This window comes from Muntiacus reevesi, chromosome 13 (assembly GCF_963930625.1).
Source record: "Muntiacus reevesi chromosome 13, mMunRee1.1, whole genome shotgun sequence".
Classification (NCBI taxonomy): domain Eukaryota; kingdom Metazoa; phylum Chordata; class Mammalia; order Artiodactyla; family Cervidae; genus Muntiacus; species Muntiacus reevesi.
Window position 1 is genome coordinate 18236478 of NC_089261.1, and position 24087 is coordinate 18260564.

The 24087-nt window shown below is 51.6% G+C and overlaps 2 protein-coding genes across 6 annotated transcripts in view; one reads left to right on the plus strand and one right to left on the minus strand.

Moving 5' to 3' along the window:
• The first annotated feature begins 1243 nt into the window (after positions 1 to 1243).
• On the plus strand, positions 1244 to 23953 carry PHETA1 (PH domain containing endocytic trafficking adaptor 1). Of its 5 annotated transcripts, XR_010658852.1 has the most exons (5): positions 1244 to 1487; positions 2783 to 2873; positions 3672 to 3816; positions 22339 to 22422; positions 23246 to 23953. XR_010658852.1 is itself a non-coding variant. In XM_065904451.1 (4 exons), exons 3-4 carry the CDS (start codon positions 3828 to 3830, stop codon positions 6378 to 6380), a joined length of 696 nt encoding a protein of 231 aa, XP_065760523.1. In that variant the 5' UTR covers positions 1244 to 1487; positions 2783 to 2873; positions 3672 to 3827; the 3' UTR covers positions 6381 to 8695. The 5 variants fall into 5 exon arrangements, 3 of the variants coding, with proteins under 3 accessions (XP_065760523.1, XP_065760526.1, XP_065760524.1); XR_010658853.1 differs by lacking the exons at positions 22339 to 22422; positions 23246 to 23953 and adding an exon at positions 17346 to 17792; XM_065904451.1 differs by lacking the exons at positions 22339 to 22422; positions 23246 to 23953 and adding an exon at positions 5690 to 8695 and having other exon boundaries at positions 3672 to 3832.
• Positions 18082 to 24087, minus strand: part of CUX2 (cut like homeobox 2) — a 265294-nt gene continuing 259288 nt past the window's right edge. Inside the window, exons 21-22 of the mRNA XM_065904450.1 lie at positions 22590 to 22863; positions 18082 to 19000 (exon numbers count right to left, since the gene is read on the minus strand). Coding sequence (XP_065760522.1) covers positions 18208 to 19000; positions 22590 to 22863 — 1067 coding nt within the window. The 3' untranslated portion in view covers positions 18082 to 18207. The remainder of the gene's footprint in view (positions 19001 to 22589; positions 22864 to 24087) is intronic.

A 24087-nucleotide genomic window follows, 5' to 3' on the forward strand; every position in this document is an offset into this window, starting at 1 on the left:
GATTCAGGGGGCATGGAGGTTGGAGTGACAGAAGGGAGACCCGAGTTAGGGCCACTGCCCACATCCTGGTGACAAAGAGATGATGGTGGCTTGGGATGGGGAAGTGGTGGCCAAGAAGGAGAAGTGATGGACTTGAGACATGGTTTTCAGGTAAAATCACCAGGATTAGTTACGGTAGCCACAGTCCACTTCTGGTCCTCAAATTCCCCTTTCTAGTTCTTCTGAATCACTGTCCCTATTCATAGTAAGCCAAAGGTGGAAACAACCTAATGTGTTATGGATGAAAGGATAAACCAAAAGGGGTACGTCCATACAATGGAATACTACTCAATCATAAAGGAATGAAGTACTGATAAACACAGTAACACAGATGAACCTTGAAAACATGAAGCTAACTGAAAGAAACCAGGCACAAAAGGCTGCAGAGTGAATAGCTCATCCTGGTCTGTCCTGTTTCTCTCCTGCTCTCAGGCTAGGACTGGACAGTGATTGAAGCCCGTATAGTGGTGGGGAGGAGGTAGCAAGGGCAGGAAGTACAGAGAGCTCTAGGGAAGTGGAACTGTGTTATTTTGGATGGAACAAAAGGAGCAGCAATTCCTATTCGTTGAGAATATCTGCTCTGTGCCATGCACTTTATATACTATGACTGTCTTTACTGGACGGATGAGGAAGCAGAGGGCTAGAGAAGTGTATGGATTTCTCTAAGGCCTCACAGTGATTAAAGTGACTTACTGGGACTTGAACCCAAGGCTGCCCAACTCCAGAACTTTTCTTCTTCACCTGGGGCCAGGGGTAGGGGGTGTCACTCATCCTGTCCATATAAAACAGTCCTATATTGACTGTCCTGTCGCCTGAAATGTCCTATTCAACTTTTTTTTTTCCCCCAATAAATCACACGTTTTCCGCAAGGTTATTTTCCAAATGTAGCTGAGCGTTAAATTTGCTAGCCAAGGAGGAGTTTGAACACTCAAGCCTAGAGCTTTATTTAGCAAACGTTCTCGCCCAGGACCCCGAGGCTTTATCCAGAGCAATCCGCTGCCCCCTGTACCTAACCACTGGAAGCGCGTTGAGTCTCCGGGTTCTAACCTTCTACCCGGAATAGGACACTGGGAATTCCTAAACCAGTTGCTGTTCCTTTAAGAGTGGTTCCGGGGGCGGGCCCACAGGGCGTGGCGAATCCGGGGGTGTGTGCCGGATCCAGGGTGTCCAATCCCGGAGCGAGGGACGAAAGCGGGGGCGGGTCTGTCACGAGAAGGTTGGGAAGGGTTAAGAGGAGCGTCTTTGGGTCTCCGACGGTCTGGTTGCCTCCGCCTTCTTCCGTCGGGCCCGCGCTCTCCCGCGGCTGCGCCGGCTCGGCAGCCCGGGAGACAAAGCACCGCCGCGGCCACCGCCACAACCGAGCGGGTACCGGGCCGTGGCCCGGCCGCCCCCTGCCTCCGGGCCTCCGATCCCGCCACTGCTGCCATCGCCCTAGGCCGTGCCGCGAGGTAAGGCCGACCTGACGCGGGGGGAAACTTCGGGTGGATCTGCAAGGGACGCGGGACCGGGCTCGGGCCGCCGTGGGTCTCGGGGTCCCCCACGCGGTCTGGAGAGACCTCTGTTAGGGATCTGTCCTTTTGCGATTCCAAGCCAGCGGTAATTTTCCCGTCAGGGTCTCCAGCTGCTGGGGCGAACTTGGCCGGTGACCCTCCAGCCCCATAAAAGACCTCGGCCGCTGAGGCAACTCTGCGGACTAGAGAGCTCCACTTGGCTCCCACATTCTGCCACCGACCACCTTCATCCACGGCTCACGCTGTCTTTTAAGGAACACACCACACACAAAAGGAGAGAGGGCAGCTAGGAGCAATGGCCTGGGATGGTGGTCCTGGCATCCTTGCAGCCCCTGCCCAGGGCAGCGCTGGACAGGAGTTCTTCAACACATGTTTTTCTGCCACACTCTCTCCAGCATGTCCACTGCTGGGTGACACTTGGGGCAGCTGGATCCAACCCCAGGACCTGGCTTCTTTCCTTGAAATGAGTGGCGAAAAAAAAAAAAAAGCCATGCCTCAGTTTCCCCAGACTCCTGGGTTCTGGGCGATCTGTGTCCCTGGAGACTGGGAGCTAATTATTTGCCCTTGGGATAGCTTCTGACTGTGTGCTCACTACCTGCTCAGCATTTTGCAAGCTGTCTCTTCAAAATTAATATTTTCAATTCTGAGAGGGATGGCTATTAATGTACTCATTTTATACATGAGGCTGTGTTCTCAAGGCCCATGAAGCCTGGATTGGAGGAGGCATGGGGACCAGAGAGGGGCTGGGATGGTCCCCTCTAGCTTCCTGCCTGGCCCGGGACTGTTGAATCAGCAGTAGTGTCCGCCGCGGACTCTGAACTTCTTGGAGTGTGGGGAGATAAACCGGGGACCAGGCCCTCCCAGAGGCTGGAGCCTGTTCCCCTGCTGTTTTCCCTCACCTCCTTCCTGGCTGGGCTGGAGGAGGCAGGCTCATGGGCAGAGAGGGGTCCTGTGTTGGCTGGTGACCTTGGGCTCAGGGTTGGAGGGGGAAGGGGGCAGCTGCTGAGCGTGAGGGAAATTGCTCTTCATTTGGCCTTAATGGGTGGTGAGACTCTACCCCCTTGGGCTGGCTGCCCAGAGCATGCCATTCTAGGCACAGAATTGTACCTTTGGGCAAGTTATTTAAGCTCTCTTTGTCTCAGCTTCCACATCTATGAATGTGGGATGAGGAAAAGACTTCTTCTGGGGCCGTTGAGAGGTTTAAGTAGATAATTGCTTGACTCATTCTATAGGTCTTTGAGCACCAACTACATAACTACATGCCAGGCACTGGAATTCCGACAAAGAATCTTTGCCCTGCTGGAGCAGGCAAAAATGACCCAGGTAATGGGTCTGAGGTTGTGGCTGAGGTGTGGGAGAATTATGTGGCGGGGTGGTGGTCCTCTTGTGTACAGATATCTTCTCCTCCTTGAGGAGGTTATGCTCAAGCTGAAACTTGGCCATCTGAAGATAAGGGAAAGGCATTCCAGGTAAGGGAACAGCCAGTGCAAAAGCCGTGAGATGGGAATATGCTTGGCGTGTTTGTAGAACAGCAAGGAGGCCAAGGTGGCTGGAGCGAGGGGGAAAGGGAGAGGGAAGGGGAACCTGGAAGACCTGGAGAAGAATGGATTTTGTAATGAGACAGGTAGGGAGCCATGGGTGGGTTTAGAGTGGGGGAGGGGTGTAATCGGGCTTAGTTTATAGGATCCCTCTGTAGGCCCAGGGACGGGGCCTAGGAAGAAGTTAAGATCTTACCCTAAAGAACACCAACATGGAACAGGCATGGTGGAGCCAGGGAGACCAGTGAAGAGGCTATTGTAGCTGTCCAGGCAAGCCATGATGGTGGGGGGGGCAGGGGAGCTAGAATGGGAGATGGCAGTGAGCAGAGATTAGGCCCCTGATTTGGAAGAGGTTGGAGGGGGGATCAAGGTGACCTGATGAGTGACCAGATGTGGAGGTGGGGGGAATCCAAGGGCCTTTCACCAAGATAGCACCGAGGGGAGCATTTGGGGAGGCTAAGAAGGTCACCAGCTATCAGAGCTTAGCACGTACTGTGCCTGGCACTGTGCTCAGCGTTTCTACATAGTCATTGTGTCATCGTCTCAATAACCCTGACTTAGGTGCTATTATTCCATTTTACAGATGCGGAAACAGAGGCCCAGAGAGGCTTAAAGCTTGCCCAGCGTCACATAGCTTGGACACTCCAGATCTGACATTTGAACCCAAAGAAGAGCAAGTCAAAACCAGAACTGGGCAGAGAGCAGGGAAGTGAGCTGTGGCCTGAGAGGTAGGAGGGAAATGGGGTGAGTACGGTGGGTGGTTCCTGTGCGAAATGGGGCTGGGGTCCACGTGGGTCTTGCTGGGGAGTTGGGAGAAATCCCTCCCACTTTGCAGAGAAAGAAACTGAAGCTCAAGAGAGGGGAGGCCTAAGTCCGAAGTCACATAGCTCAGGGAGGCAGAGCAGAGATTAAACACCTTGAATATTCAGGGGCTGTGGCCTTGGTCAGATCAACTACTAGGTCAGGACAGGCTGATAATCAGCACTAGATCATGGCCCATGTTGCCTCTTCCAGGAAGCCCTTCTTAACTGTGTAGGCTGGTGAGATGAGGTGGATTGGGGATGGAGCAACTGCCTCCTCTGCCCTGGGTCAGCTTGCCTGTCTGGGCCCCACTGTAGCTGGCTGCTCCGGCTGAGCTGGAGGAGAGAGAGCCTCCTTTCTGGTAGAGCCTCATTCCTCCAGGTCCTGAGTGAGGCACTGCCCACTGGGGAGCGAACATTAACTGAGCACCTGCTGCACTCCAGCGACTTTACTTCTTGAACAGTGTGGCCACTGTCCTACGTAGAGTGAGGTTTTGAAGTAGGAGCACAAGAGGCATTTGTAGCGCAGCCATGAAAACCCCAGGGGAGGGTGAAGCCACACTGGAGACTCATATGCCACCTCCGTCCTACCTGGCCATCATATACTCCTTGGGGTAAAATCACTGTGGCCAAGTGCATAGAGTCAGATTCCTCTACTGCGAATGGGTTCACAGTGCTCTCCCTCCAGGCTCTCTCACTTGTAAGAGTGAACCAAGTCCTGGGCCCTTGGTCTGGATTTTGTAACAATCTTTTTTGCCACTCTGATTGCCTCCCCCACCTCTCCCCCCTTCCTCACTCTGCTCCAGCCTCACCAACAACCTCAAGCACACTAGCAGCTTCCGACCTCAGGGCCTTTGCACTTGCTATTCCCTCTGCCTGGCATGTCCCAGGGGCTCAGGTCACCTCTTTCAGGTCTCTGCTCAAATGTCACCTTCTTAGTACAGCTTTTCTTTTAAAATCAAACACTCCTCTTGTCCTTAATACTTCTGATCTCTCCTCCCTGTCGTATATTTTCCACACCACTTAAGACCATCTGACAGATGTACCTTACCTGTTTGTTAATTGTCTACTCCCTTCACCTGCCACTAGCGTTATCAGCACCAGGGCAGCGACTCTCTCCATCTTGTTTACTGCTCTATAGCTAATGCCTAGAACAGTGCCTGGCACACAATAGGTGCTTAATAAATGTTTGAAGGATGAAGTCACTACTGTCCTCTGAAATAGATTCTGTTCACATCCCTATTTCATGGAAGAGCAAATCAAAGCTGACATCGGCAGAGATGGAATCTGACCACAAAAGGTCAGCTGGTCTGGTACCAGGGGTGATAGAATTAGCAGTGCCTGAAAGGAGGCTTGGGTTTGGGTTTCAGTTCTCGGCCCAACTTGCTTTGTGGCCTTGGACCAGTGGACTAAGCTCTCTGTACTTTATTTCCCCACCTGGCAAAGGGGTAAGGCTAGTCCGGCCACCTAAAGGATGTTTCGAGATTAAATGAGTTCATGTATATAAAATGCTTGGCAATGCCCTAAGAATCCTCACCATTATTTGGGGGAGGTAGGATGGCGGGAGAGTTAACCAGCCTGACTTCTGGGGCCAGTCAGACCCGGGTTCGAGTCCACTTTCTGCTCCTGAAGAGCCGTGTGAGCCTGGGCAGGCCGCGTCTGCTCTTTGAGCCTCAGTTTCCTCATCTGTGAAATGGGGGTGGGGTGGGGTGGTGATGAGTGCTGTGGCAGCGAGGGTGGTGTGAGGTCACCTGAGGCGGCGGCCGCATGAATAACCGCCGCCCCGGTGGGGGGACAACAGGTCCCGAGCGCGCGCCATGAAGCTGAACGAGCGCAGCCTGGCCTTCTACGCCACCTGCGACACCCCGGCCGACAACACGGGCTTCCTGTACAAGAAGGGCGGCCGGCACGCGGCCTACCACCGCCGCTGGTTCGTGCTGCGCGGCAACATGCTCTTCTACTTCGAGGATGCGGCCAGCCGCGAGCCGGTGGGCGTCATCATCCTGGAGGGCTGCACCGTGGAGCTGGTGGAGGCCGCCGAGGAGTTCGCCTTCGCCGTGCGCTTCGCCGGGTCGCGGGCCCGCACCTACGTGCTGGCGGCCGAGAGCCAGGCCGCCATGGAGGGCTGGGTGAAGGCGCTGTCGCGGGCCAGCTTTGACTACCTGCGGCTGGTGGTGCGCGAGCTGGAGCAGCAGCTGGCGGCCGTGCGCGCAGGCGGCGGCCCACCCCCGGCCCGCCGGCCGCGCGCGCTCCCGTCCAAGGAGAACGGCTGCGCGGTCTGGAGCGCCGAGACCCCCGCCGCCTCCGTCCCGGTCAGGGCCAATCCTGGCTCCCGGCCCGGCCCCGAGCCCCCGCCACTGCCGCCCCGCCGGCGGGCCTCGGCGCCCAACGGGCCTCTAGATTCCGCCTCCTTCGCCCAGCTGCACGAGTGGTACGGACAGGAGATCAGGGCGCTGAGGAGCCAGTGGCTCAGCAGCCAGGCCCAGCCCTGAGACGCTGGGGGACGTGGTCGTGAGGGAAATCGCCATCAGGGTCAGCCCTGGGGTCCCTGCCGGGTCTGCCTTCTCAAGGCTCTGAGAAGATGCTGGGTTCTAAGGGATGCTTTGGGACCTCTGTAATTCAGAGAGAGCCTAGCCTTGAGGCACCGTGCCCGATTCTCAGGAGGCTCCAGGCCCTAGATGATCCTCAGGCAGCCAGAGAGCTGGTTTTGTGGGAGCTGTAGCCCCAAACCCAGCCCAGCAGGTTCCTTGGTCGCCTGTCCTGAAGCACCGAGCAGAGGCTTGTTGCTGGCGACACGCCTTGGCCGGGGCGACTGGGACCTGCCAGGATCTATGGCCTGGAAGGCACATGCGCAGTCAGCACTGGTCCAGACTGGGCCCCACGTGGTCAGGAGGCCGGGCTGTGCTGCACCACACCTGGGTCTGACCTCCTTTTCCTCCAAGGCCTGCTGGAGGAGCTGCCTGGCTCCCAGCCACCTTCCTGCCTCCATAAGCAGCAGGTGCAGAAAGGCAGCACCGGTGTGGGTTTTCATGTATGACCTGCACCGGGCTTCTGTCCTGGAGCAAGGCCCAGGCAGGACTATTCCTGGGGCCTCAGCCAGGCCTTGGGGTGGTGCCTCGGGGGCAGTAGACCCTCTGGCCTTGGGCCATGTCTGTGTGCCTATGGCAGCTCTCACCCTCTCCCAACACTCTTTAAGCACATCCTCTGTCTTCTCCCGGAGCCAGCTCTCCCGTCCTTGGCCTGGGGTTGGGCCTTGTAGGAGCCCGCCTGACCTTGTCCAGTCCTGGGCCGGGCAGCCGTGGCCTGAACTGACTTCCCAGCAGGTGCCCCTGTGAGTCTGAGCTGACTCACAGCCCAGAAAGGGTCCAGGTGCCAATCTGATAGGGGCAAAGCAGCAGCTGCCAAACCATGTCTGGCTTCCAGAACCCTCTCCCATCACAGCCTGTCTCCATGCTCACCAACTCAGCCCCACTCTCGCCCAACAATATTCTGAGGGAGACCAGGTCTCGCTTTGCCCCGCACCCAACTTCTGGTTTTACTGTTATTCACTCACCACAGTGGCCATTTTTCATCCAGGGAGAATCTCCGGGGGCCTCAAGCTGGGTCATGTTTACAGTCCTCAGTGCCTCAAAATTGGGACCCCCTGAGGACACCTCCGCCCTAATCTTTATCTCCCCAGAGGCTCCCTCTTGGAGACACAGACTCGGCCCTTGGCCCCTTCCTGCTGCCTTTGGAGACCTCGGGGCTTGGGAAGAATGGGGGCTGTCTGTGTGTCTGCAGTCACCAGCTCACTGCTGTCTCAGCTGACTGGAGTTTCAGTTTTAATTTACTTTTTAATACTTTTGGGGTGTCTTTCTTTCTCCTAGCAACAAAGTTTGGTATTTTCGCTGTTTTTGTTTCTTGTTGGTTGGTGAAGGGATAGGGTGCCCTGGTTCTGGGCTTGGCTAGTCGCGATGGCGGGTAGTTGGTACTGCCCCTGGGGTGGCGGCAAGGAGCCTTGGCTGGGAACAAAGGAACCTCAAGAATATCACCTGGCTCTTTGCCTTCTCCCTAGCGAACCCTGCTCAGCTGCAGGTGCCTCTGGGGGTCTTGGTACACTTCCCATCCCCCCTTCCCCAAGTCCTGAGTGGTGGGGCGGGGTTGGCAGCTCTGGTCTATAGGCTCTGGGGTCTCAGGGGATGTTAAGAACTGTTAGGTACCCATGTCCTGGCCAGACCCAGCTAGTGTGGTGAGGCGCTGGCTCCAGTCATGGTGTAGGTTTATAAGCTCTAAAGGTACAATCTCCCCCCACCCACCCCCAAAGCCCAACATGGGGTCAGACTGCCTCCAGAGCTGGGCAGGGGAGAGATATAAAACAGGCTGGGAGAGGGAAATAGAGGCTAAAATGAAATAAATAAAAAGTTTATCAAGTAATGGCTGATGATAGCAATTTTTTTTTTTTTGGCCCCATCTAAACCCTGGACTGACTGGCCTGGCAGAGCCAGGAGCAAGCCCTACAAGAGAGGTGACGAGTGTGTGCTGAGTGCTCCCTGGCTGATGCTTTGTCAGAAACATTCTTACCACCTCTTATGGCAGATAATGGCCCCCTTTTACAGGTGACGAAACTGGCTCAGAGAGGTTAAAAAATCAGCCAGGTTCACACAGCTCAAAAGTATCAGAGCAGGGCTGTAAACCTCCGGAAGCCTGTGGAAGAAGACAAGAGCCTTTGAGAGGAATGTGAGGCAATGGGGTCCCCAAGTTCCTTTTCAGAGGGGAAGGCAGAAGAAGGCCGGGGGGAAGGTGAGGTGTAGAAAGAAGGTCAACTGTGGGTTGAAGACCTGACAACTGGGAGGGACCCCAAAGGGGAAGAGCCACACCTGGCTCTCCTCACTGATCAGGGCCCAGAGAGAGGAGGATTCAGTGCTAATTCAGAGGGAAATAGCCTGTGATTGACTAGTGATGTCTGCTGTGAACAAAGGGTGGATGGCCGCTGTGTTTATGCTGTGTATCTGTTATCTCACATGTGGTTGCTGGGCTGATGGGGGGTTCACAGATGGGAAGGGGCTGGCCCAAGGTCATCCAGCATGATAGACTAGCCTTTAGGTTCTTTTATTTATTTATTTTTTTCCTTAGGTCCTTTTAACATGGATTCAGAGCTGGGTCACATGCCTCTTGACAGTCTGGAAAAATCATATGCATCCAGGAAAATGTGGCTTAGGATGAGTAACCTGCAGTCCTTGGTCTGCAGAGCAAGTTCAAAGAACAAGAAAAATACTGAGGTCAGGGAATCATGCTACTCATGAGCATCCAGGATGTGCTGAGTAGTTCCTTCCTGGTACCACAGCTGACAGATGGGGGCTGAGTCAGGGTGCTGCCTGAGGCATTGGTGACCACAGCCACTGCAGGGCCTGGGGCACAGCATGGAGAGAAGGCCCCAAGAGGGAGGGCCCCAGGGAGGGAAGCCCTCACCTGCAGGCTGCTTAGGAACATTTCCATGGAGCCATGAAAGTGGAGGGGGTGACCGGTCACTCAGTGGCCACCTGCTAACAGTGTTTCCTTTTGACTCGAGGGAGGTGTGCGGGCCACCTGCCTCAGGAAGACCATGATCCCGGGATCATGGCAAAGTCGAGGAAGTCGTCTTCACTGCAGCAGTCTTTGGGGGATACTGTATGTGTTCAGAAGGAATATTCTGAGAAGCCGCCTGGGGGCAGGGGATGAGAACCTCATGGAGGGCAATCAAGCCAGAAGTTATGGCTCCCTGCCCAACATCCATCCACCCTAAATGATTAGTCAAATTCTCTCAGTTGTGCTACTCCCATTTGATTTGCAGGGACTGGATAAACTTGACCTGCTAAAGAATGGCTGTGTGTTGGGGTGGTGGCAGGTGAAATGAGTGAAGAGGGCCAAATGTATGGTGATGGATGACAACTAGATTTGTGGTGGTGATCACTTTTCATGTATATAGATGTTAAAGAATGGCTGTATGACCCCATTTTGGCCAATGAGATGTGAGTGGAAGGGCGTTCTTGCTTCTTAAAAGACACAAAGAGCTCTGGGAGTAAGCTATGTCTGAAACTTGGAGTCATGGCAGCCATCTTATGATCATGAAGTAGGTCACGTTAAAGAAAAGATCCCCTGCTGAGTTTAGCACACATTGAAAATATCCCTGAACCACTGAATCATGGACCCAAGAACTTACCCTTTTTCTAGAAGTCTTGTTGTTTGAGGTATAAATGTTTAAAACTTTGGGGGAGGGGCTTTTTCATTATTTGTAGTCAGAGGCTTCCTAATGGATAGCTTGAGTGACAGCAGCTTCTCCTTTTAAGGAGCATGGATCTGGGTAGCCAGCCCCAGAAAGGATGTCAGCTCACTGGGGTGAAGGTTAGGGCTACAGTGGGATTCTCTGGGGGAGGAAAAGGGCCACTTACCTCTCCCCCCACCCCCCATCCTTTCCCTGGATGCCTTTTATCTCTCCTCTTCCAAGTGAACAAATAAGGAATGAATAGCCCTTTCCTCCCCCTACTTCTGGCCCAGTATCTTTTATCTTCCTTAACAGGGCTGTTTTGTCTCTACTCTGGCTAGATCTGGTGCCAACTGTCCAGCGCCTTCCCCTCCACCAACACCCTTCCCCAGATCACCTTACACAAAGTTTGTTAAGGAAAAGGCCCTGCTACTTGTCCCAATTTCTAAGATTGCAGCATTCAAAATAACTTCCATGGCGGTACAATGAAAGACTGCTTAAGTCCAGCTGCAGGTTTTGCATTTTCTGATCAAGACTTTAAAGATGAGCCCACGAACTATTTTTTACTTAGGTTTTCAAAACGGATGCCCACTGCTGACAGAGGGCTCAGAGCTGCCTTGGCTTGGTCTACCTGTGCTTGGGGCCACGGCTGCATCTCTCCTTGCCAGGCACAGCTCTGAAAGCACTCGGGCTGCTGCCACTGCCCTCTGCTCATTGTCCAGGGGCTCTGTTGTCATTGTTTCTCTAGTTATGGGGCCAAGGAATGGCGGGGCAGTGCACCCAGACCCCCAAAACTGCAGCTCCTTAGAGAGCAGGGACAAGTCTGCCTCCCATGTACCACTGAGGCCTGGCACAGTGCCGGGCACAGATACGTCCAAAATTGCCTCCCGGGACTTCCCTGGTGGTCCAGTGGTTAAGGAATCAGTCCTGCAATGCAGAGGATGCAGGTTCGATCCCTGGTCAGGGAACTAAGATCCCACAATCTGCAGGGCAACCACAAGCAAGTCTGGGCGCCACAACTAGAGAAAGCACGCGTGTGGCAATGAAGACCCAGCGCAGATTAAAAAAAAAAAATGCCTCCCGTACCCATTCACTTGATCCTACTCTCCCTGACTACAGCTGCTTGGGCAGGAGTTGGTCCTGAGACACCAGCTGAACCAATCAGGGTCCTAGGAATTTTGAATAGGTGGGTATGACAGACCAAATTGGATATGAGGTGGCCTTAGGCAGAGAACAGAATGACTCAAGATAAGTGTCCTGAAACCTGGCTGAATTTCTTGCCTCTGGGTTTCCCAAGGGTTACTCTGGATCTTCCCAATAAACTGCACACCTTTAAGTAGATCATGTTTCTTTCAACTCAACAGTTACTGACTACACCCAGACACCCAGCATCTCCTAGTGCTTGACACATACGGTGGGGCCAAACAAAGCAAAATGAATTAGAACTGCCTCCCATTTACTAAGATCTATGATGTCTGAGAAAACTGGGGGGTGGGGGGTAAGATGTGGGCATGGTTCTTTAAAATGCAGATTCCTGGGCCCTGGCTACAGGAATTTGGGGTCAGGAGGTTGCAGCAGGACCTAGGAATCTGCACTTTGAGTAGGAAACAAGGGATTTTAGAACCACAGCTTAAGAAATCTTCAAAGAAACTTATAAGGCAGGATGGTAGGCAGCCTCCCTGATGGCCCCTGCTGATCCTTGCCTCCTGGGGTCCACACCCTTGTGAAGTCCCTTTCCACAAAGAATAATGGCAAGCCTGTGTAGCTGAGAGGATTCTATGGACAGTGGGGCTTCCAAGTCTAGGTTGTAATAGGAGACACTCCAACCTCTGCCTGGCTCACTCCCAGCTGGCATGTGGTGAGTGTACTCAAGCAGCCCCTGGAGAGGGCCACTTGCAGAGGAACTGCAATGCCCAAGCGAGGGCTGGCACCTGTTCACTCACGATCTGAATGCACCTTCTTGCAAGTGGATTCTCTGGCCCCAGAACAGCTTTCAGATGACTGCAGCCATGGCCGACAGCTTTAACTGTAACCTCAGGAGAGACCAAGGAGCCGAAGCCACTCCCAAATTCCTGATCCATAGAGACTGTGAGATGTTTATTATTTTAAACCACTAAATTTTGGTTGTTAGTAAGAGACAACAAATACAGGTAGATACTATTATGATCGTGTCCATTTTGCAGATAAGGAAACAGTCATTAAAGGGTCCTCAGATCACCCAATAATAGAGTTTAACAAAAACCAGGCTGGGATGATTTCAAAGCCATTGCTTTTCGATCAATAAGTATACCCTAGGGGGCTGGAGAAGATCACAGACCATTAAAGAGATTAACTGTTTTACTCCTCCCACTGTTGGCCAAGGTTACTTGGAGTGGTCCCTACCACTCTGGGGTTTGGAGGGGTGGCTTTAGCCCTCTGGGTACCTGTGAAGCAGCACACACTCGATACCTGAGCTCTGGAACTCTTGGCCTTGAGAGTGATTTCTAGAAAAGTCATGCCAACTGTCATGGGCCAAACAACCAGGTACAGTCTGGCTTTCTCATTCACTAGGAGGTGATGGGAGGTGGGGCTGCTGGCCCAACAGAGCAGCTCAACTAGGAGGAAGAGGTGGTGGGAAGAGGAAGAAGAAGTGGGAAGCAAGGGCTGCGGAAATCTGAGTTCAGGCCTGCACTGGGAGTGGGCCCTGCCACTCTCCTCTGGCCTGTCATCTCCTCAGGCAGATGGAACCTCCTAACCTAGAAGTGCAAGTCTGACCATAGCAACCCCCTGCCTCATACGGCCCATGGCTCCTCAGTACCCTCAAGAGAAAGGCCTATTTCCCAGCATGACGCGGGGGGCTTCAAGATCTTACCTTGTCCCTCCTTCCTCTCTCCATCCTCACAAGTTCCAGCCTCCTTTGCTTTTGTTTCCCATATCCCTGTCACATGTCTTGCCAGCTATTCCTTCTGCCTGCCTCTTATGCTTCTCTTCTAACTCCAGTTGTCTTTCAGGGGTCAGCTGAGATGCCTCTTCCTCCAGGAAGCCTTCCTGGACCCCACTACGCATGCTCTCATGGTGTTTCCACCGTTTAAGCACTAAGTACCCAGCAGGTACTTGATCCAAATTTATTACCTGAATGAACTGCCACCAAACCGCCCCCCAGCCCAGCTCTCTCCTCTCCTCTGTCCCCTGATCTAAACCTGCCTCTGCCTGCAAGGCCTTCCCTGCCCTCATTTCTCCCTGGTCTTTCCACTCCCGCCTTCCCATGGTCCTTAATTCAGAATTCCACATTTCTGTGTTTTTGCTGAATTTTCCACTCCAGATGGGTAGCGACTGCAGACATAGTGTCCACACCAAAGCTAACTGTCCAGAGGGAGCTCTGGTTCCCAGACCCCAGGGGCACCTACTTCCGCAGGCTCTTGGGTCACGTGTGTGTGCATCAGATGAGGCTTCCTCCTCCACCCTGCCCCTCCTCCACCCCTGTTGCCACACTGGGGGGATTTCTGACTTCGGACCTCCCGAGCTGCAAACGGAGTGTCCACAGGGCCTGTCCTTCACTTTACTTTGGAGCAATTAATTATCCTAACCAAGGGGGAGGTCACTAATCATTTAATTCTCCCTGCAAGGATGTGTGGAAAAACTGGGGTGATCAGAAGGTTTCCAGACAAAGAGGAAAGGTCTGTCTTGGGATGCCACGTGCCCTTGCCTCCTGGGTGAGTAATATTCAGTGCTACTTCGGAAACTCGCCTGACATTACTGGTCAAGAAAAAAGACAAACCTCCTGCAGCTTGACACATAGAGACTCACCATGACGGGGTGAAGGAACCCAACCCCCCCCCCCCGCCCCCCATGAGAACAGTAAGTAGTACTGAGCCCTTACGTGCCACACACTGTCTTATACGCTTTACACGCATCATTATTTCTGATAATGACCTTTTGAGTTGGCTGCTGTGATACCCCCGTTTTACAGATGAGGAGACTGAAGCCCTAGTTATACAGCTAGGACACAGGCGATGCTGTGTTGGTGACCAGGGAGCCCCTTGTGGCATTTTTTCATCAGGAAGCTGGAGGCACCTGCCACTCACACCCTCCACTGAGGTGGGCACAGCTGGTACACTGACTGGTCTCAGGGCCATGGCCTGTGGCCTCCAACTGGGGCAGGGCACAGTCTTGGCTCCTCAGATCTAGACCCAGCATCTAACCAGCTTCCACCTGTTGCAATGAGTGGAAAGTGGATTCCAGTCCTTCCGTCTTCCTCTGTTGGAGCCCACAGCACAGTCGCCAGCCGAGACAGCCACAGGATCCAGGCAGCTGGCACAGGTACAGACAGGCAGACTGTGCTCATGTGTCCTAACAGCGGCAGCCACTCCTCAACTGGCTGTTGTCATGTTGGAACCCAGTAACCGCAAGCTTTAATGAAAGTAGAACGTTCTTTAACACTATACACAAAAATAAACTCAAAATGGATTAAAGACCTAAGTCTAAGACCAGATACTATAAAACTCTTAAGAGAAGACATAGGCAGAACACTCTGACATAAATGACAGCAATATCTCTTTTGAATGTCTCTTAGAGTAATGGAAATAAAAACAAAAATAAACAAATGGGACCTAATTAAACTCAAAAGCTTTTGCATAGCAAAGGAAACCATAAACAAAACGAAAAGACAACCCACAGAACAGGAGGAAATATCTGCAAACGACTACCAACAAGAGATTAATTTCCAAAACTTACAAACAGCTTATACAGTTCAGTATCAGAAAAACAAAGAACCCAATCAAAAAACCTAAGGGCAGAAGACCTAAGTAGTTATTTCTCCAAAGAAGACATACAGATGGCCAACAGGCACATGAAAAGATGCTCAATGTCACTAATTATTAGGAAAATGCAAATCAAAACTACAATGAGATATCACCTCACACCAGTCAGAATGGCCATCATCAAAAAGTCTACAAACAATAAATGCTGGAGAGAGTGTGGAGAAAAGGGAACCTTCCTACACTGTTGGTGGGAATGTAAATTGGTACAGCCACTATGGAGAACAGTATGGAGATTCCTTAAGAAACTAAAAACAGAGCTACCACATGATCCAGCAATCCCACTCCTGGGCATATATCCAGAGAAAAACATGGTTCAAATGGATACAAGCACTCCAATAGTTGTTGCAATGCTGTTTACAATAGCCAAGACATGGAAACAACCTAAATGGCCAACAAATGAATAGATAAAATGTGGTACATATATACAATGAAATATTACTCATCCATAAAAAGGAATGAAATAATGCCATTTGCAGCAACATGCTGCAAATAGGGATTATTATGCTAAATGAAGCAAGCCAGAGAAAGACATGTATGATATCACTTATATGCAGAATCTAAAAAAATGATATAATTGAACTTATTTACAAAACAGAGACATACAGACTTAAGACAATGAACTTATGATTACCAGAGGGGAAGGGAGCGGGGAGAGATAGACTGGGAGTTTGGGACTGAGTGTACACACTGCTATACTTTAAAAAGATAACCAACAAGAACCTACTGAATAGCATGGGGAACTTTGCTCAATACTCCATAATAACCTAAGTGGGAAAAAAATTTGAAAAAGAATAGACACATGTGTAACTGACTTTGTTGTACACCTAAAAATAACACAACATTGTTAATCAACTATATTCCAGTATTAAATGAAAATTTAAAAAAGAACATATAAATACAAAAAAAATCATGGTTTTTACCTGACAAGCCCCATATTTTAGTGGTGGCAAATGAATTTTAAAAACACCATTTTGTAAAACAACCAAGGGGAGTTCTGACCCCCAATCTGCAGCCCAACTCCAGAACAAAGGAAACAGGACACCCAGACATTATTATACAATTCTGTATTGAGCGACGCGTTTATTACAGAACGTGTTCCTTTTTTTCTTTTTAATTTAAACAAAGTTCATCAATCTCTCATAGAAACGGTTTTGTGGGTTTTTGTTCTGTTTACCGTTACAGGACATGAACCTGACAAAGTTGTTCACAGATCTGCTAGCTTTAAGTATAACAGGATTTTCCATGTTCAAAAGACTATATGCTAAGTGCTTAATCAAATCCCGTCACACAAAAGCCAGATTTAGTCCTTTAAGAACTGCAGTCTGCATGTAAGCCTGGATTTCAGTGTTGTGTGGCTTTCAACAGTAAAAAGTGGTGTGTCTCCCACGACTGCCTTAGTTGGGACAGGGTGGTGGTGGCTAAAAGGAGATGTTTTCATTTGTTCCAGATTTGATTACTCTGAAAATTGGTCACTGTTTCCTATTGTCAAAATATAAAAATACCTTCATCTGGATAAAAATGTATACAGTGGAAAACTCTTCAATGCATAGCCTGGGTGTATGGAAAAGGAGGTTTTCCAGCAGGGTCTGTGTTGTTCTTTATGACTGGTGTGGAGACTGCAGCCTGGGCTGGATGCATGAGAGCTGAGATTTTTGAACGGCGCTCAACTGATCCCTTCTGCTCACTGGAATTTGTCGGCCTGGGTTTCAAGATATTTGTTGCATCCTTGAAATCCCTGTCAGCCATCTCTCCCTCTGGTACTGGGTCGGCAGCATGACGACCACCTTTTCATTGTCATTCTGGATGGAGCTGATATGGCTGCTGTGATACCCCCATTTTACAGATGGGGAGACTGAGGCCCTAGTTACACAGCTAGGACAGGGGTGCTGCTGTGTTGGCGACACGGTATGGTGGCTGGTCCATCCAGATTGGGAGCTCTCCCCCTAAAAACCGAGATGATAAAGACGCTGGAGGGAGGGCTTCTCTGAGTTGGGGTGCTGAGTCTTTGTTTTCAAGAAGGTCATGTGTTAGAAGACAGGAGGCTGGACTTGGAGACTGGGATGTGGTGGTCATGCTGCAGTGAACTCAAACCTTTGAGCTTCATTCCGCACAAACCTGGAGGTGCAGACGCTTTCCCGAAAGCACCAGGGTCAACTTGAGAAGGAAGATGATGAGAGGGGAGTTGGGGGTCTCTAGTCTGATGAATCTATTTTTTGGTGTGGGGTGCTGATCTGGGTGCTTGTGGGATGACCAACACTGTTATTTTCTTCAAACACAAGGAGGGGAAAGATGGCAGCCACAGTCTTGCTCTGGAAAGCCAGTAGGGGAACTTCCCATGTTGTGGCCACGATTCAGGTTGAGGAATGGCGTCACTCCTCTAACCTCTCGCCCCCGTACGGGGCTTTCCAAAGGATCTGGAGCCATGTCTTGCCTTTCAGGTGGTCGAGATGGGATATCCACCCGCTGCAGTCCACAGGTTCCTGACGAGAGGGAGCGTAAGCGGCCTGTGTTGTACCATGTTACAGCTCAGAGGGGATGGCTGGCCACAGCCCACGTCTCTACAACACTTACAACAGCACAGGACATTCTGTGTTATCAAGGTTGCAAAACAGACCACCAGAATGAAACACACCCTACGGCATCGGAGTTTTCCTTTAGAGTCTTTTGGACTTTGTCTTTTCAACATGGTTTCTGGAAGGGCAGTAGCAACGCACTGTGTCTCACAGACAGACATGGAAAAAAACGAACCGCGGTTCAAAGGTTATCTAGATTTTGGTCAGTCTTAGTGTTTTGTGATGGCTTTGAACAATTCTCTCCTTTTAATCTCATCTAGTGGCAAAAAAAAAAACGACACAACTTCAGTGTATACTTCGCAACAGTTGTGACAGCATCCTGATTTTATAACTCTCTGTTAATATCAAAACAGCATTAGCTGGGAATAAATTCCAAAGGATCCTTTATTAAAATATCTAAAAGTGGTCTATAAATATTTATTTTTCTAAAAGAGTTTGGAGCTTCCAAGTGAAAATGTGGCTCCACTTTGCTTCTGCCTCTGGTAGAGAGGCCAGCAGGGAGAAGATGGTGCTCCCTGGGGCAGGGGGGGGTTGTAAAGAGGCGGCAGGGGCTCCGGCCCTACCTGCTCACTCTGACTTCATAGAGCTCAGATTACAACAAAAACGGAAAACGGCGGGGCCGTAACGCTGCTGTCCACGCTGTGATGGCTGCGCCAGCGCCTCCCTTCCAGGCCCCGTCCTGTCTGGGAGAGCCGGTGGCCGCCCGGCGCGCCCCTCGCCTCCACCTTCAGAACTCCCACTCCAGGGCCTCCTCCCGATTGGCAGCCCTCTCCAGCCGGTAGATGATGCTGTTCAGGTTGGCCATCTTCTCGTGCCGCCGCTGCAAGTTGGGGTTCACCTTGGTGCTGGGGTGCAAGGCCCCGGTTGTGTCGGCGGTGGGGCTGGCACTCAGCACCTTGGCAGGGAGGGTGCTGGGTGGGGATGGGGAGATGGGGGCTGAGGAGGAAGGGACAGGCGACACGGACATCATGAGGCCCGGCGAGGAGGCGGCCGAGGGCGAGTTCAGCGACACCTCCAGGCTGCAGCGGGAGGACTCTGAGGCGGACTTAAAGCTTAGGGGGTCCGGGTGTAGCCGCTCCCCGCCCTCACTCTCCGGTAGGGGGTGCAGCGAGGGGCAGGCTGGGGTGGTCCCGCCTGGGAGGAGGAGCCCTGGGGCTGCTTTGGGGAGTCCGTCGTCACCCAGAGGGTCAGGATGCACCTCTCGGGGGGAGCCTTGGCCTTTGTCCGGCTCCTTTGAGTCCTGGCTGCCGACTTGTTCCTCGGCCTCCTCAGCCTGTTCCTGCTTAATCCTCACTGGAGTCTTCTCCTGGGAGGTCAGGTGGGTGACGCTCTCCTCGGGACCCTCCTGAAGCTTTAGTTCCTTCACCGTAGGCTTCTGGTCCTCGGCCTCCGAGTCGGGGCTCTGTGGGGTGGGGTCTGGGTGGGAGTGGCCTGGTGGTAGGATGCCAGGACCCCCACTGGGGTCGAGGTCTGGTTCCTCTTGGGTCCCCTCCACCAACATCTCCCGGCGCATCCGGGACCTGGGGCAGAGATGGCGGTGAGCAAGGGGCTGGAGGGGACAGCTAGCCCTGGAGTCAAATCACGTGAGTGGCCCTGTGACCCCCACCCACTTCCCTGGGGGCTCACTTTGCATAAGCTTCTTCGCATGCAGCATCCTAGTAAGCCCTCTCAACAATTCCACACGGTGGGCAATCACCATCCCCGCTTAAGAGGCGGAAACAAGGCTCAGAGATGCTGGGTGATATGTCCCACTTTCACAGCTAGTAAGTGGCAGAACCAGGACTTGAACTCAGGGCCGTTGGATTCCAAAGGAGCTCACGATCTAGATCTGTGCAGCCTAGTGCAGCAGCCACTGGTCACACGTGGCTCTCTCACTGTTAACAGTTGTTATACTGACTGCATGTTGAAATGGTTGCATTTGTATAAGTGTTTGTTGCTCAGTCGTGCCCGACTCTTTGCGACCCCATGGACTGCAGCCCACCAGGCTCCTGTGTCTATGAGATTTTCCAGGCAAGGATACTGGAGTGGGTTGCCATTTCCTTCTCCAGGGGATATTCCCAACCCAGGGATTGAACCTGTGTCTCCTGTACTGCAGGCAGATTCGACTGAGCCACAAGGGAAGCCCTGCGTTTGTATATACTGGGCTAAATAAAATATGCATGTGTGCTTGGTCGTGTCCGACTCTTTGCGACCCTAGGGACTGTAGCCCGCTAGGCTCCTCTGTCCGTGGGATTCTCTAGGCAAGAATACTGGAGTGGGTACTATTACACTACTTTCATCTGTCTCTTTTTGTTTAATTTTATTTTTTTCATTTTTCTTCAATGTGCTACTAGAAAATTTTATATTATATATGTGGCTTTTGTTGTATTTCTATTGGACAGTGCTGCTCTAGAGCATTTCTTAAAGTCAAAAGCAGATTTAGTTTGTGGTAATAACTCCCTGCTTCTTTCCTGGAAGGACTCGTTGACATCAGCCCAGAAGGGGAGATGGAGGCCCAGAGAATGACTTGTCTCGGTCACCAAGGCACAGAGAGACAGAGCTGGGCCCAGAACCCGGGTGCACTGAATTCCAGTCCAGAACCCGTCCTCTCTTCACTTCAGTGGCCTCCCTGCTGTCAGAGGGAAACTTGGTCTCATTTATTATATTTTAGGGCAGGAAAGGCTAGGATGGGTTTAACTCCATTAATTATTTCCTAATAACACGAGATCCAGAGAGGTCAAGTCAGTTGTCCAAGGACTTTTTAAGTATCTTCAATGCTGTATCCCTCTTTAGTTGATGACATCATATATTAATATTATTATTTAATAATAATAAAGTACATGTTACTGATATAAATTTATACATTTCAGTGATAAACATCATGATTAGTGCTTATCACATATCAGATACTGGACCAAGCACTTTTTGCAGATTATTTTTCATAATGACCTTATGAGGGGCAGACTAGTCTCATGCCCACCAACAAAGATGACAAGGCTGAGGGGCACGGGACTGCCACGGTCACATAGCCGCAAGCAGCGCAGTTGGGCTTTGAACCCAGCTGTCTGACTACACTCTCCTGCCTCCCTGCCCAGGTCGGGGATCGGGCTCCATCCCAGGATCCTGAGCCTGGAGGGACGATCATCGGTGATCTGGCTCACTTTCGCCTCTCAGTTCCTAGTACCTGCACAAAGGTGGCCTTGCCTACCTCTCAGGAGACTCTGTCTTCTCCTTCAGTTCCCTCTAGAGGGAAGAATTGGTGGGACCAGGGGAGTGCTAGGGTGTTTTGGTATGGGTCAATTGCCTGAAGCTTTATTATTAGAACTTCCAAACTGTGGATCAAATATAAATATCTGGCTAATATTCATTTACAACATAGTAAAAATTAGTCCTTTTCTTCAATTCTTGACTCCCAAATCTATAGCAGGTCCTTCCCAGTAATTTTTTCTCAAAACATCCTATTGTTCACTTTTCCCAGAGCTCATTGCAATGTGTAATGATACATTAATATAAGAATTCATTTAATAGTCACCATCCCTGCTGGTCTGTGAGAGATGCTAAGGACTTTGCCTCATTCTCTTTGGTACTTGGGACAGAGTAGGTGCTCAATAAACACTTATTAAATGAAGCAATGTATTCTTCTATAATTATAGCTCTTTGAGAGTGGCTTTCTGGGGGAGTGGAATTCTACTTCTTCAAAGTCCAGCTGAAATGCCACCTCTCAAAAATTTTCCCTAGGTAGAATTCCCTTTTCCCTTAGTTCCTTATTCCTTCTTGTTTTCGCAGCATTTATTAGGTTGTCATGAAATTATCTGGTTTGTGATTTTAAATTCTCTAAGCACAGGGATGATGGCTTTGAACCCCTGTATCTCCCAACCCTGGCTCACTGCGTATACATGGCAAATATTAACTGAAATGAATATGCTGGATTATAATGGAGGGATATGTTCCTGTGGGAAACAAGAGGGGAGAGAATGTCTAGAAGGGAAGGAGGGTGTTAGGCTTTAAGGACCTATATCATCTGCCGTTTGGCAGGTTCTGGGTCTAAGCAAGATATAAGCAATATTTTACAATGTGTTTATGCCTGTAGTTTTTCATTTGATTCTCAATTCACTGTTGTGGGGTAAACTTTAAACTCCTTATCTGTAAAATAGGGATGAGACTCAGAAAGGTACAGTGATTTGCCCAATAACACACAACCAAGGTGGGATTTGAACTCGGGTCTGTGTGATGCCCATGCCTGGGCTGTGGAGAGAGATTTCAGGTGTTCCATCCTTCCAGGCTCCTCCCTCCTCTTCTCTCAGGGATCAAGAGGCTCTCCTCTCTGGCACCACAGGGGCATCAGAGACATTTCTTGCTCAGGAGGCTTGGTGGGGAGCGCCTCAGAGGGATGGTCCTTGAAATCGCATCAGGCCTTGTCTTCAGGGTTCTCAGGAAGCCCTTCTGCGGTCTGCTTGGGAACGGTGCACCAGTCCGTGCCCCGAGGCAGCCCAGCGCCCTGCAGGTCAGCCACTCGGGCGATGAGGGACTGGTGAGTGGGAGGAGGCACCGCTTCCGTTAGGAATCACCCACTCCGAGGGGCTGCCACAAGGGTTTGCTTCGACCTCAGGAGTGGGAAAGGCCAGGCGCCCCAAATCAGGGCACTGACGCAAGGCTCAGCGGGTAGTTAGGGAACCTCGGGCCTGGGCCCCAAACACCACCCCGTCCCTTGTAGAGGCAGACGCAGAGCAAGCTGGTGAAGCCATAACAACGGTAGCGACAATAGCATCAATGCCTACCACCTCCTATGTGCCAGGTTATTTTCTGTAAGTATGTTAGCCACATCAAATCCTCAAGGCAACTCTATGAAGTAGATCCCATTATAATTCTCATTTTATAGGTTGGAAGACTGAGGCTCTGGGAGGTGAAGTCACTTGCCCAGGCCGCACAAGATGAACACTGTCGAGCTGGGACTTACATCCAGGTTTGCCTACGTTATAAAGCTAAACACCCAGCAACATGGCCACCTCATCTCCCAGAGGCCATGATGGGCTCCCTCCAGGCCCTGGGATGAGGAAGCGGGGGGCGCCGGCTGAGACCCCTGCCCACCGTCCCAGGGGGGCCACCAGGCGCCCTGCCCCCCATCCCTACCTGTAGTTGTGGAACCAGTTGATGACGGTGTTGGTCTTGAGGTTGAGCTGGAAGGAGAGGAGCTCAATGGTCTGCTGGGAGGGGTAGGGCTCCAGCTGGTAGGCCTTCCTCAGCGCCTCCTTCTCTTCGGGGGCCAGCACCACTCGGGGCTTCTTGATCTGCAGGAGGCTCAGGTCTTGGGGCTGCAGGCAGGGGCTGGGGCACTCGGAGCGGGTGGCTGGAGACTCACTGTCTGAGCCAGCGCTGATGAGGCCGTACCTGCGCTTCAGGTAGGCTGGGGCGGGGAGGGAGGGAGGCAGGGCTGAGGGGGGCCGACTACAGGCGCCCCTGAACCGAGGAGGGGGCTCAAGCTGAACTGAGCACCAGCCAGCCGTCCTCAGAGCCCTCTGTGCCCCAAACGTGGGGACCCCGGCCCAGTCTCAGCCTTTTCTCCTTCCACGTCCTCCTCGTGAGACGTGAGACGCTCACCTGCCCACACCTGGTCATTAACACGCTAATGTTAACATGTGTGGAGGGCTGCCCTCACAGACAGGAGTGCTCAAAAAAGGGGGTTCTGCAGCATTCTCGATTGTCAGAAGTGTCCCTGAATTTCACCAGTTTTTTGGAGGGCAGGGGGAAGACATTAGTTTTAAGATTTTTCTCTCCTGTTTTCACAGCTTTCTCTGGAGCCGTCTGTGGAGTCTGTGGGTTTGGTGCGGAGGTGGTACAGATGCAGAAAGCAGTGCAGAGTCATTCGCCCTTGGCCCCTGCCAGGCTCCAGGATGTTAATTTTAAATGAACATAGTGATTGCATGATGCATCTCAGCCTCAAATCATCAAAATGTGTGTGTGTTTGGGGGGAAGCCCATCCTAGAATGGAGGAAGTAAGGTATTGGGTCCCAGTTAATCCTCACACCAATGGCCTGAGGTAGACGCTATGACTCTTACTTTCAGATGAAGTGGAATGAGGCCCAGAGAAGGGAAGTAACTTGCCCAGATCACACAGCCGGCAAGCGGCAGGACAAGTTCTCAACTGCACCACTGTCTGATGCCCACAGCCAGACTTGGTCCTGCCCCCTGTGCCGCTTACAGCCTGGCTTGGCCCTGGGCCCTCGTCATGACTTGGGGCCCAGCTGACAACTTTCCAACTCCTCAAATCTTATCTCCCAACTGGATCTTGAGCTTTCTTAGACCCAGAAATCCCTTACGCACAAAGCATGAGACTGGCTGGGCCACAAAGCAGGTGCTCAGTGCCAGTTCAATTTTTCAGGGATATAAAATACTGTCAGACAGTGTAAGAACCTGCAATTTCTTGTCCGGTCCTATAAGGGGGCAGTTATCATTTGCTGGGTCAATTTTGTGCTTTGTTGCGTAGAATCCAGGTGATGGGCAAAGGGGGTAATATAATAGGACTCTGATGCAGAGGATGGAGAGATCAGAGAGAGGGGAGCGGGGTTTGGGGAATATACAGGAGACCCTGGAGTGGCTATGGGTTTGTGGAAGGGTGCTGAGAGAGATG